General features: G+C 46.5%; 1 protein-coding gene across 1 annotated transcript; it reads right to left on the bottom strand.

Annotated features, from left to right (window-relative positions):
- Positions 1-1,988: 1,988 nt before the first annotated feature.
- On the bottom strand, positions 1,989-10,808 carry LOC130397081 (low-density lipoprotein receptor 1-like). Its single transcript, XM_056604825.1, has 9 exons — positions 10,672-10,808; positions 10,030-10,257; positions 9,587-9,705; positions 9,165-9,304; positions 8,708-8,849; positions 7,994-8,137; positions 7,255-7,677; positions 4,593-4,756; positions 1,989-4,208 (listed from the first exon to the last, which is right to left on the bottom strand). The coding sequence occupies exons 1-9, from the start codon at positions 10,794-10,796 to the stop codon at positions 4,152-4,154; spliced, it is 1,542 nt and encodes a 513-aa protein (XP_056460800.1). The 5' UTR covers positions 10,797-10,808; the 3' UTR covers positions 1,989-4,151.
- Positions 10,809-14,372: the final 3,564 nt, after the last annotated feature.

Raw genomic sequence — 14,372 nt, 5'->3', positions numbered from 1 at the left:
TTCCGGTGGGAGGGGTCAAAGGTAACAGGGTGTGGTGCGCCATTCTACCGCTAGAGGGCGCCCCTGGACCGGTGTGTGGTGCGTCACTCTACCGCTAGAGGACGCAGCTGGACATCTGTGTGATGCGTCACTCCACGGCTAGAAGGCGCAGAGGGACAGTTGTGTGATGCGTCACCCTACCGCCAGAGGGCGCAGCTGTACACAGCTGTGGACTGTCAATGATTATAAGAATACCATCAATTACATTGTACTTTTTTTTTTTTGATTCGTTATTATGTGTTATATCCTATTTGAGCCGACATTCGTCCATTTTGTCACGCTTACAATTTTGGAGTCAAACTTCCTTTTTGAGAATATGTGTACATTTTTTATATAATGCAAATATTATTGGATCTTATTTAAAGCTTGGCCTGCAAATAAGAGCGAAACAGTGGTCTCATCTAAGAGAACATTAAGAACTGGCAGGGGAGATCAGAGATCAAAGGTGAAACGTCAATTAGAGGAAGTTCTCGCATGTTTTCTGTACCCTACAGGCCGGCCCTCTGAGTGACCCTGAACTCAATGCTATATGGATGAGGTTGTTGATGGTGTGAGAGAGAGAGAGAGAGAGAGAGAGAGAGAGAGAGAGAGAGAGAGAGAGAGAGAGAGAGAGAGAGAGAGAGAGAGAGAGGGGGGGGGGGGGGGGGGGGGGGGGGGGAGAGAGAGAGAGAGAGACTGTTTTTCTGTGTTTGTGTGGGCGAAAGTGTGTGCTGCATATGCATGTGTGTGTGTGTGTGTGTGTGTGTGTGTGTGTGTGTGTGTGTGTGTGTGTGTGTGTGTGTGTGTGTGTGTGTGTGTGTGTGTGTGTGTGTGTGTGTGTGTGTGTGCGTGCGTGCGTGCGTGTTTGCGTGCGTGCGTGCGTGCGTGCGTGCGTGTGTGTGTGTGTGTGTGTGGGGCGCTGCCTGGCGGGGAAAAGTGGTACTGATTCTAAGGGCCCAGCCCAACGCAGCACGGCCCACGGCCCGCGGATGGCAATTAATAATATAATATTAATATTCTTTCATAGGGCCCAAAATTCCTGGCAGCGCCCCTGTGTGTGTTGTGTGTGTGGTCCATTCTAGCTGATAGGAGAGCCAAACCGCGTGAGGTTCACTAGACTCTGGTCAAGCCTCATATTCCAAACGTCTTTACTGTGAGTAAGAAGGTTGTTATGACCCTGGGATAAGGAAACGTGATCAGCAGGAAGTTATATGTACTATTATTTGGTTTCCGAGAAATTGCAAAAGTCCATTGCCATATTATATTACCAAAATGTAACCATTACTATAAAAAGTATTTACTATTATTATTACTTTTGCTATTAGTACAACTATTATTATACTACTATTATAATCAATATAATAACTATTAACTATAACAACTATTATATTATTATGCTTTTGCATTAAAGATCAACTAAACCTAACAATTGCTCGTGCTTGGCACCTCCTTACTGTACTGACAGCGATATGTGGTTGCATCTCTTTCTTCCGATAAATGTACTTAGGCCTATTGCTTTGGATAAAAGTGTCAGCTCAATTTGTGGCGCGAAAAACGCTATCCCAGTCCCCCCCCCCCCCATACACACACACACACACACGCACACAGTCCTCTAGTGATGTCTACGGAGCGAGACTGCGCTCCGCTCGGGAGCACGACCAAAACAACCAATGACGGCGGATCCCAAGGGGGGTGGGGTTTGGAGTTCGGCTGGTTATGGTATTTTTTCCTGTAATTCCCGTTTTTTGGGGGGTCTTTCGAGGAAACGGTTGTGATTCATTGAGCTTTCTATGCAACAGCAGTCAGGCAGCAGTTGCTGTATTCAAACTTGGAAAACATTTCTGTTGCACTCATTTGTTCTTTGTAGAGAGGGGGCGTAATGGGAGGTTTGTGTGGATTAAGAGATATGTGGCAGACATGAAGGAAAGAACCACTGTCCTGACATACCCCAGATCCCTATGGGTCTATTGGGTTATTATTCAAGTATGCTCCCATTTTCTATGCTTAAATTTGGTCCCACTTATAATAAATGATCACTGAAAACAGACTCTGGAGTTTACCGGTTTCAAAAACATTTATTCAAACATGGCCTTGAATCAGGGTCTGTGTACTAATGTGTAATTTACAGACTTGTTGTTCCTACAAGACCCACAACACAGAACACTGTAACCAGGGGGTTAAATAAGATTGATCGCCACTGCGTTTCAACATACCCCTCTGAGATTGATTACAAGTTGAGGAAAACAACATTGTGTGAGAACATCGTGATTAGAATTCGACGTCCAACGCTAAAGACAAGAGCTTGTGGTGGATTACAAAATGGCAGACAGTATAATCAAATTGATTGTATAAATGGTGAGGCACATGTGAACATTCAGGGCAAACATTTTCAAAATAAATACAAATATTAATTTATTTACAGAAAAAGTTTCAAAAGTATACAACAAAAAAGTCAAGGCATCATGACCAAATGTCAATTATTTACATTTATGAACATTGTATTTACAAACCCTTGATCAACACAGTCAGTTAAAGGACATTGATGGACAATTAGTCACCATAATCAGAGCTCTGTTTAGAAGCTACGTTAAAAACGCTAAAACCGTCGTAAACATCATGGCAGTGATTGTGCCTTTAACCAACTTCTGACTTCACCTGGATACACTACGTGTAACACTGTTGAAGTAAACACCTACATTTCTCTCAAACCCCTACGATTTCCACAAAATATTTAGCTTGCAAGGCACAAAGGTGTCTCCGACATAAAGCGTTGACCAAGCAAAACACAAACTTTCCCGTCACAAAAGAGAGGACGATCTAAATGATCAACTCTCAGATCCCTCTCATCAAAACGCTGGAGAGGCCACTTGGAAATGCGTAAAAAACCCAACATCGACCGGCCTTAACCCTCGTTAACCTCACGGCAGTGCCCGCTTTGCTTGTTGATGTGGGTGTGACCTAAGTGAGCAGAGATGCATGCTGGGATTTATTGCATGAGGGGGATCGTGAACCTCGAATTTCGAACTACGAACTTTGAGGTTCGAGGGGTGCGGTTTAAATTCAATTCAACTCCACCATGGCTTACCAACTACTGAACCAGTGTCTGAAACGGCACTGGTGAAGAGTCAATAGAGTAAAGTGTGTCGACAGACAGGCACTGCTGGGCGCCAGCCCGGTGACGGTACAGAGAGGTGCAGCACAATGAAAAGGGGTGAATACTTGTACTCTGTCAGCACGTCCTCAAAGACGTGCCAGTTGTCGTGTCTCAGTGACTATCTGGTCATGGACCTTGGTGTGCAGACATCCCAGAGCTTTCGGTCCCTCTGATACACGTCAAGTAAACATCTGATCCTGCGCTCTGGACCTCTGCGGAGCTGCTGATGGAGATGTGTTTACCAAGCTTTAGTCAAACATTCCGCCCATATGAACTAAATAAGGATCTCTCCTAGGGTTCAGCTGAGGTAACTGCGGTCATAGTGGCACGGGGCAGGACACTGATAAGAGGTTCGACATCACACCATACTAGTGATTGTGCTCTCGCGAGAACTCTGGATTTCCAGGGTATTATCGGCTCCAATTATCGGCTCAAGAAAATCGGTATCGGCGTATCGGTTATCGGCTAAGGCTGATGAAAAAAAATCTGGATCGGTATGGGCCCTAAAAAATCTGTATCGGTCGATCCCTACACCATACCCTCTGCTCCAGAGATGGCTGTTCTTACAAACAGCATATTTGCACATTTCTCACCGGACTGACCAAAGCGATCAAGAAATATTTACAATTCGTTGATTTCGGAATTCTGTGTAAAGGGGAGTAGGTGAGGAGTTCTGTTGAGTCTATGACGAGGTGGAGTTGGAGGTGGAGGTGGGGGGGCAGACCGGAGACATGCAGACTCATCTGATATCTCCTGGGGCAAGTCTCTGGTCTCCTGCGGTACGGTGGACTGAAATCGTCTGTACATCGGGCGTGTAACTTCATCTTCATCTTCTTCAGCTGAGTCGTGGAAAAGAGCTGAAGGTAGTGTGGAAGTTTCGGTGGGCTGGCTCTCTCCTCCCACGGTCGCTGTGGTCAAGAATAAAGGACTTCCTGGGCTAGCTTGGTATGCTAGCTTGTTATGCTAGCTTGGTATCCGTTTAGTCCTCGGAGAATGCCGGGTTGTCCGCCTCCTCGTCCAGACTCACAATCTGCTTCTGGTAGAAGAAGAAACAGAACTGGAGTTAGACTCGGCTCAACGTAAACAAAGAACACGAGTTAGACTGGGCAAAACATGAACGTAGAACTGGAGTTAGATTGGGCTCAACGTAAACGTAGAACTGGAGTTAGATTGGGCTCTACGTAAACGTAGAACTGGGGTTAGACTAGGCTCAACGTAAATGAAGACCAATTAGTACTAGAATTATCTGACCAGGAATAAAATCCCAGGAAAGTTCTACCATTGACCACATTTGCCCAGGTTTAGCAATCTTCAGTCAGAAAAAGGATGGCAATAATAGTCAGTTGATACATTCAATATATAAATATCAATAATCTTCCGGGGTGTTCTATTCGAGATGGCCCTGGGACTGGGGGCTCACCGGGGGGTAGGAGTAGCCGTCCGGGCTCTGGCTGCGGTAGATGTGGAGCTGATCCTCCGTGGTCTTCTGGTACACCGGGTTGTCGAAGTGGATGGTGTTGGTGTTCTTCAGGCGGAAGTTCCTCCACAACAGGAAGCAGACGAAGGCCGCCACCATGACGACCGCTGCAGCCACGAAGAACAACACGGGAAACGAGAGGGACGGACATGACAGTTAGCGGCGGTAGCTATCAGGGCGTGGCCCTATCTCTACAGGAGTAGAGATAAGGCCACGAGTAGTAGTTTGATACAATAGCTCCCAACCACGACAATATCTAAACTAGGGCTGGGATAAACGATTATTTTTTAAACGATTCATCTAGCGATTATTTTTTCGATGCATCGATTAATCTAACGATTCATTTTTTCAGTCCGATTCGATTTCGATTCGATTATCGATTATCTCCCTATTAATTGACTAATTGCAATTTATACATGTTGATTGACTTAAAATATGAATTCCTTAACATTTCAATACATGTTTATTGCCTTTAAATTCCAAAATAAAAGTTCAAAGTAATGCAATTCTACGGTGCTCGGTCATCTGCAGCTGCTACCAGGTGGCGCCTCTTCAGGTGCTGGTGAATTGCCGTGGTGCTAGAATGGAAAGTCATCTCCATTTTGCAAAGACGACATATCACGGAATCGTTTCCTTTTACATTAAATAATTCCCATACTTAGAGGAACGAGTGCGTGGCGGGCTTTTTTTTTTTTTTTTTTTTTTTATCGACGCGCATTTTTCGCGTCGGCGTAATTTATGCGTCGACGTAATCGATTACGTCGACGCGTCGTCCCAGCCCTAATCTAAACTGAGGGAAATCACTCAGTTTAGATAAGATACAGGTGTGGTATAGGTAAAGGTGTACATAAAGAATGCTGTGTGTGAATTCATGAATGTATATGCATCAGGCATGAAAACGGGTCAGGGGTGAAAAAGGTGAGAAGGATATTATCCCTCTAGGGGGGTCCGGGGTATCCATGCAACTAACGATTATTTTAATAATCGATTAATCGATGAATCGGATAGAAAAAAATAAAAATAAACTTGCCGCATCTTTATTCAAAAACTGAATTATTACTTCAAATTCACAGTGCAGACTGAAATGTAAAAACACCAGGTTATTGCTCCAACGTCCCGGAACTATTAAAAGTAATATTGAATAATAAAAAGATTAAAAAAACATAACTGGGATAACACAAAAAAGAAACATACAATGTATGATATACTTTTATATGTATATAAGGGATGTCCATGGTTAACCGGTCAAACCTATTGATACCATTTTCGAGACTCCTTGAAATAGAACTTGTAATATTGCTTTAATTGCTGATAAGATGATGATAGTTCAAGATAGGACATTAAACAGGTCATAATTAATTCTATCTTTACTATCTATTTTATATTACTGGGAAAACAAGTCTTCACCAAAATCTCAATTTTTTTTTTTTTTTTTTTTCTGCTGCATTTGAACGCATCAATCGTATTTCTGAGCCGACCTGAACACATCACATTTGACACTGTTTGTGACCATTGGTTAGTTGTTTTTTATAAGCCAACTATCTCTATATCCTGCCGATTTTAACATGGATTTAAAAACGGCATTACTATTTTTAACTGACGGGACTTTCTACACCGTCCGGTTGCGTGATTACTACCGCTGCTTTGAATGACTGTTGATGCACGCGGTGCCGACTCCGAGCCCGTCTGCACAACGTCTGCAGCAGCAGCAGCTGACAGAATTTTCGGTTGGACCACTAGACGGATACTGAGTTGAAGGAGTTTTTTTTAACCTAAAGACAGTGAAGGTACAACACTTTTATGTAGGCCTACAGTCCAGTTTTAAGATATGACAAATACAAGCTGTGGTCGCTCACACTGAAGCTCGCTGTGGGCGTGCATGAACCGTGAACCAACCTGTCGGCGGCTAGCTGTAAACAGTGCTGCGCCTATGAGTAACTTATTAATCGCGCGACACAACGACATTTAGTAATCGATTTTTTTCGATTCGTTGTTGCAGCCCTAGTTAAAATGGTATTTTCAATCACTCGTATTACTGCAATACCTTACTGCGTCCGTATCTCTGCCTATGTACACAAATATATTGTATTCGTGTGCAGCACTTTGGTCAACTACTGTTGTTTTAAATGTGCTATATAAATAAACTTGACTTGACTATGGCCTATAGCCTACTTATTTTGGAGCGCCTGGTCCTCTGCCAATGCTACCGCGACAACAGCTTTCCGGGTCCATGTTTTCCTCCAACGACCGAGCGAAATAATAAAACGCTTGAAGTGTGGGCGTGGCGTCAGATCCGAGATCCGAGTCGGTTCGCAGAGAATACTCGAACGCAGCATAAGTACAGCACTTTACGGAGGACTATAAACTGGCCGGCCTCTGAACCTACCCCCCCCCCCCCCCCCATAAATATTTTTTCATCGAATCTACACGATTCACGGAGGTCACCTATTTTGGTTTCAAAACGGCGAATTTCGCCGAAAGGTGAGTGATTTTCATGCCTGATGCATGCATGTAAGTATATTCATCTGTCTAATGCAGATAAGAACAAAGGTCTGCTGCCCTTTTGTGTGCCTGTGGAATAGCGTTGGGTCTGTCGGGGACTCACCGAGCGGCAGGGCGATATAGATCGCTGTGTGGCTGGACGGAGCTGTCTCAGGTCCAATCTCATCCAGCTTCTGATGGGAGTCCGGGAGGGGGTTCACAGGCTCCTCCCCCTGGGGGGCGGGGCCCGCGGTGTGGGGGACCACCGGTTTGGGGGTGCCCCGGTCCGCCCTGGCCGTCGCGGTGCTGAAGATGAGGGCTGGCCGGGTGGGGGCTCTGTGGGTGGCGGCTGGCCTGGTGGGGGCTCTGTGGGTGGCGGCTGGACTGGTGGGGGCTCTGTGGGTGGCGACCGGCCGGGTGGGGGGTCTGGCAGTGAGGGGCGCCGGGGTCCTGGCGGTGGTTTGGACCGGTCGGTGGGGAATGGGGGTCAAGGCTTCGCGGGTCACCAGGGGCTGAGGTGGGACGGGGGCGGCGGGCGTCGGAGAGGCTGTTGGGGTTCAAGTACCGTCAGAAAACATGGAGGATAGTTGTATATTTGAATTTGAAAATATATTTATATAATTCTGCTGCTTAGCCTAGCTTAGCTTGTCTGAGCACACAGGAGCTTACCTTAGCCTGTCTTACCTTAGCTTTGTTTAACTTAGCTTATTTTAGCCTACCTTTAGCTCACTTTAGCATAGTAAGCCTTACCCAAACTTACTTTGCCTTAACTTAAGCTTTTTCCTACTCTCCCTGACCTTATCTTGTCTGACCAGGGTGTCCCTCTACCATTAAACCGTATGTTTAGCCGTAGCTGGGCGTACCTGGCACACAGCTCCTCATGTCCCGGGCCAGGGCCATGTCATCGGGACAGGCGCAGGTGTACTTGGGGGGGTGGGGGCCCACCTGGGGGGCGGCCAGACACAGGAACTCACAGCCGCCGTTGGCCGTGCCACACCAGTCCCTGCCTGGGGGGGGGAGGGGGGGGAGGGGGTTCAGGTTAGTACTCAGGACTGAATTGACTGAGGCCTGCTCTTCCACTCATGGTCCAGAAAACGACCGGGTGCTATGCTTGTTTTTGTGGCATTGAGGTAACGGGTTGCTTTGACAGACTGTACTGAATAGAGCATTAAAGGGCCCCTATTTCACCTCTGGTTGTGTCGTTGATCAGCCATTACAAGCCATTTCCAAATCCACCCATTAGTGACATCACAAGTGGAGTGAAGTCCACCCAGATGCATGATGGGATGGTTCAGCTTGACTTGACAGCCTGATTTGACTTTTAGTACATATGTTAGGACACACTTGTTAAATAAACAGCTTAAAAGCCCTATAAGCCTTTTAAACTTATTTAACAAGTGTTTGACCATCTGTACCCATATGACCCATATAAAAGTACATATTGTCAACAAGTGTTTGACCCTCTATACTAAAAGCCTAATCAAGTCAAGCTGATCTATTTAAGAAGTGTATGAACATATGTACTTAAGTCCTCCACTTGTTTAATAAACGGTTTAAAGGCCTTCAGGGAGTCGAACCGGCGGGCTGCCGGAGGTTGTGGTACATCACGATGTCATCGGGCGAGGACAGGTGCTCCGCCACCGCTCTGACATCACTTCCTGTCAACCGGTTGACGCTGAAGATGGCGTTGTTGCTCACATCCGTCCAGAACACTCGGTCCTAGGAGACGAAAACACGAAAACGTCCACTTAGTTCCACTTCTTTAACCCACCAGCTCTTGCCCTTCCATTGCTCAACGGCTAAGACAGATGTCTACGGCGATAGAGGCGCAGTTAGAGCAGTACTGTTTAGTGGTGGCATCCCGAGCTATTCAAATAAAACCCTGTCTGATTAATTTAATTATTTCATTATGTTGCAAGACATTTTTTTATGTGAAGCACTTTGAGTCTGCCTTGTGTATGAAAAGGGCTTTATAAATATAGTTGCCTTGCCTTGCCTTAATGCCCTGATGTAAATGTAATGGTCGTCTCTCACCTCGAACACGGTGACACCCAGCGGGTGAGCCAGCCGCTGCTTGTCCACGAGCACAGTGCGCCGGCCCCCGCCATTCACGTCCACGCTGGTCAGGGTGTGCAGCTTGGAGTCCACCCAGTAGAGGCGCTGGTTCAGAAGGTCTGGGGGAGAGGGGGGAGGAGGGAGAGTCAGTGGGGGGAGAGAGACAACAGGTAAGACCGGAATGACCTTTGCCGTTGGCCCGCAGCCTTGGCAGGGAACCTTGGCAGCTTTGGCAGGTGGTGCCTTACTCTACCAGTTGAGCAAGACCGGGCCTTGAACCCCTAACCGTGACAGTGATGTTGCCTTGCTCTACCAGTTGAGCAAGACCGGGCCTTGAACCCCTAACCCTGACGGTGATGGTGCCTTGCTGGGCATTGAACCCATGTCAACTGTCTGCCTACCCAGGGTGATGCCGTTGGGCAAGATGATGTTGTCCGTGACCAACGCGATGCGGTCTCCTCCGTTCAGTCCGGCCTTCTCGATTTTCGACGGAGTGCCCCAGTCTGTCCAGTACAGGAAGCTGGAACACAACGAGAGGATGTTAAGGGAGGGAGAGAGGGAGGGAGGGAGGGAGAGACAGAGAGGGAGGGGGGGAGAGAGGGAGGGAGAGAGAGAGGGAGAAGAAGAGAGGGAGGGAGGGAGAGAGAGGGGGGAGGGATGGAGGGAGAGAGGGGGGGGAGGGGGGGAGAGAGGGAGGGAGGGAGGGAGGGAGGGTTGGAGGGAGGGAGCGTTGGAGGGAGGGAGGGAGGGAGGGAGGGAGAGAGAGAGAGGGAGGCATAGGGTAAAAGCACTACTGGAAGGTTCCAGTCCCTCCGCTGACCCCCTGGGGGTTACCGGGTCTTACTTGTGGACGGGGTCGACCACGATGCCACGCGGCCGGGACAGGTCCTGGCGGATCAGGGTTTTGCGGCGGCTGCCGTCGACGGTTGCCACGGAGATGGTGCTGTGCATGCCGTCTGTCCAGTACAGGTTGCCGTAGACCCAGTCCACGGCGATGCCCTCGTGGGCGCCGATGCCGTTGCCGATGACGACATGGTGCTGCGTGGCGTTGGCAGCCGCGTCCATGGTAGCGCTGGGAGAAGAAACAACAACCACAGGTGAGTTCTCTCTGTGACTGGGCTCCAAAAAGGTCAAAGACTCCATGTGGGGTCACAACTCCGAGGATGCGCTGGTTACTAGCTTCTGATCTGTTACATGATGTAGTGCCGGCTAACTACTAGACTGTACATTATGCACTATCCCATCCTATTATTTATACTTAACTTATCTTACACTATATGGCAAATAATGTTCGAACTGCGTGTTTAACTGCTCTTTTGCACATCTGTTTAAATCTCCAATTACATTTTGTTGACTGTACTTGTACCCTGCACAAAGACCATAAATTTGAATCTGATCTGATCTAACTAGCTTCTGTTCTGTCACACGTCGTAGCTTTGCCTAACTAGCAGCTCCTGATCTCTAACATGCCGTAGCGCTGGCTGACCTGTAGATGGTCTTCTCGGAGATGTCGGACCAGAAGACGCAGTTGGAGGCGATGTTCAGGTCCAGGGTGACGGCGTTCTTCAGCCTGGGGACTACCCGCGTGTACTCGCTCTTGTCCAGGGTCATCCTGGGCCGCTGACAGGTTTGGCTAGGCCCGGGACAAAATTCTCTCAATGGGCCCCCCCCCCCCACAAAAAAAAAACCACACACACCTCTACTTTCTCAGTCCCTACCCTACCCTTAAATGACGGGAAATTCAAAAAAATACTCATTACTCAACAAACAATTTATTTGAACATTTTAACATTAACTTTGTGTGCAACTATTTAGGTGCGAAATGCCATGCGCCTGACTTTTGTGGTGGCAAAGTCATCAATGAGGTCATTGAAGTTCAGCTTCTTTGCAAGCTTGTGCTCTATGGAAAGCATTGCCAGCCCGTTGAGCCTCTCCTGTGACATCTTTGAGCGCAAGTAGATTTTTATTAGCTTCAATTTAATGAAGGCTCGCTCACCTCCAGCCACAGTCACAGGCATGGACAGGAAGATCCTGAGCAAAATGCAGAGGTCCCCATAAATGCTCTGAAGCCCCATTTCATATATGGCATTCAAAAGATCCAGGGATCCAAGATTTTCTTTGAATGTTGCACTGTATATTTTTTTAATGTGCAGGATTTGGTCTTGAATGGACTCCGTCAGGTCACTCTTGTACTTTTCAGTGAGATTTTTGCAGGCTTCCTTGATGCTGTCCTCCGACATCTCCCTGAACTTCCAGAGGACACAGAACTCACTGCAGATCTGCTGCATGGACTGAAATCTTGTTTCTAAGTGGGACATTATACTGTCCATTGCAGCATTAAACACTTTGTCCCGAAAGAGGTCCTCTGGGCTTTGCACCTCTGTCTCTGTCTGTTGCTCATCAAAAAAGCGTTTCCTCTTTCGAGTCTTCACTTCAATCTTGGCACTGATGCCCATGTCAGTGGCAACAGCAGTTGCCTCTTTCAAAAAATTGTTCCAAGAGGAACGCAATAATGCAATCTCCCTCTCCAACTCTTTAATATTAGCTGCTTGGACATCCAATGAGATTGTTGAGGACTGACTTATAATGTTCCTGTCCTCGATACATTGTAGCACCTTCGTCCAAAATGTGAGGAGCAAGACAGCATTAAGGAGGATTGAAAGTAGGTTTTCAGCCCATGTGCCTCAGCTTTTGTGTCATTGCTCAGGTTTCCTGTTGAAATGAGTGTGTCAAGTGCCTGTTCCACGCTTGGCAAATGTTTTGCCACTGGGCGCACAGCTTCAATCCGAGCACTCCATTGCGTGTCTGATAAGAGGTGAAGAGAACATGCCAAAACTTTTTTGAGGATTCCCCACCGTTGAGGACTTCCACTGAACAGTTTGTACAGCTGATTTACAAAGCCAAAGAAAAGATCAACTTCTGGGCAAGCTCTGGCAGCATGGACACCAACCAAGTTTAAGGTGTGAGATGCACATGGGGAGAATCTGGCCAAGGGGTTCTTATCTAGTATGCGCGCTTGCACCCCTTTCACCTTTCCAGCCATGTTTGCACCATTGTCATAGCACTGACCCCTACAATCAGCTAGGTCTATTCCATGCTGGTCAAGTGCTTCCTCCATCATGTTGGCTATTTCCTCTCCTGTTTTTTTGGAAAAATCTTTGAACTGAAGGAAACGCTAATTAATTTCCCATGCATTTTCAGTGGAGGTTTGACTGACATACCTCAGTAACAATACATTTTGCTCCACATTAGAGATGTCTGGGGTTGCATCACCCATAATTGAATAAAATGAGGTCTCTTGCCTTTCCTTCAAAATAGCCTTCAGGACACGTTGTGCACAAAGTTCAATGAACTAGTTTTGGCTGTCAGGTGAGAGGTAATGTGCTTGCAGCCTTTTGCCCTGTAGCCGCTGCTGTCTGATGTTTTCCACATGATCCTTTAGGACAGCGTCATACCTCGATAATAGCTCAATTAAGCCCATGAAATTACCATTATCTGGTTCATCAATTTTGTTTGAGCTGCCCCTGATTGGCATATTTCTGAAGGCCAAGTACAGGGTCACATCCAGCAGTCGCTTCAGTAGTGCTTTGTATTTTTCAATTTCTGTGTACAGCAATTTCTGTTCACTATCAATTCCAGCTGTATGCAAGACAGAATGTTGCAGGTTTTTCCATTTCCAATAGCAATGCTTGTGTGCCACATTTCTTTCATGTTCTGGGAATCTTTCATATAATTTTTTGTATTTGACTTTGGAAATCTGCATCCCATTTGTAGAATTTAGTGCACTTGTTGACCTTTTCTCTACTTCATGAGAGAAAAGTAAACATGGAAGGCAAAATAAGGCTTTCTTCGTCCTGCTATAGAGAATCCAGTCCCTATCGTTTTTTTCCCGTCCATTGTGAGAGGAAGAATATGTTAAATAGTGGGGAAATGCCCTGCCTTCTGCATCTGCTGGCAACTCTTTTGCCATCTCTGAAAATGGGATTCTTTTCGCCATTGCACGCACAACGGTTACTCTGTCAGCATCTTCCATTTTTGCTGGCCATAATGCAGGGTCATGGTAATCAGGGGAATGAGCCCCTCCTCCTTCGCTGTGACTTTGTCTCTCCCTGGTAACCTCTGACTCTTCCTCTACTCTGGGGGATGGATCCACTCCTCCTGAATCACTGTGTCTTTCTCTCTCTCTCCCTTCACTCTCCTCCCCTTCTCTCTCACTGGTAGCCTGTTCTTCCTCTATCTCACTGGTAGCCTGTTCTTCCTCTCTCTCATCCTCTTTGGTAGCCTGTTCTTCCTCTCTCTCATCCTCTTTGGTAGCCTGTTCTTCCTCTCTCTCATCCTGTTTGGTAGCCTGTTCTTCTTCTCTCTCATCCTCTCCTATAAAGGTGAACATATTTCGATAAAAAGGGCTATATCTAAATTAACAGGGGTCAAAATGAACCATTTAAAAAAGAACAAATTGAAAACCCCTTAATTTGACGATTTAACACAGAAAAGAATAGACTGATCAACTTGGCTAACTCTATCCCAAAGACTACAAAAGTTTAAAAATCTAAGTTGTTTTTTTTGTTCCCAAAATTGTCAAACGCCGAAACACAACCACAGAATTCCCTTGTGCAGCTCCCAAACACATGACGTCGGGATGACAAGCCCATTTATTACGGATAAACCAAAATGATTATTTACAACTTTAATTGGATAGGCTATGGATATGGACTGAGTGAAGTTATGGCTTTCAGAATCATACCACAATAAAACTCACGCCATTGTATTCACTTAGAGCTCATTAACTGCACATTTCATCGACCATTTTTCACTTGACCAAGGGGAATCATGTCAAGGGTACTTTTATTTATCGCCAGACCCGCGTTTATGTCCGCTGAACTTCCAGAGAATGTTTGGGGAACAAGGCGGAGCCCATTCATCTGGCGAGTTTCAAGTTAACGGCAATCAGAAACTAAGTTACAGGCTACCCCAAAACGTCACGTTTATAACCCATTCGTTACATCCAACTCTATCTAAATGGCAATTTCACATGTTGCCATGCCACTGGCTTATTTTAAACCATGAGCCGCGTTACACTGGCTGTAATTCAGCTGACTGGGAATGATTCTCAAATCAATTCAGCCTGATTGGAGTGCGCAGCGCGTGCCTGCCTGAAACATTTGATTTGGACATGGGCCTATTTGC

This window comes from Gadus chalcogrammus, chromosome 2, assembly GCF_026213295.1.
Source record: "Gadus chalcogrammus isolate NIFS_2021 chromosome 2, NIFS_Gcha_1.0, whole genome shotgun sequence".
Classification (NCBI taxonomy): Eukaryota; Metazoa; Chordata; class Actinopteri; order Gadiformes; family Gadidae; genus Gadus; species Gadus chalcogrammus.
This window is presented reverse-complemented; position numbering and strand designations above follow the sequence as displayed.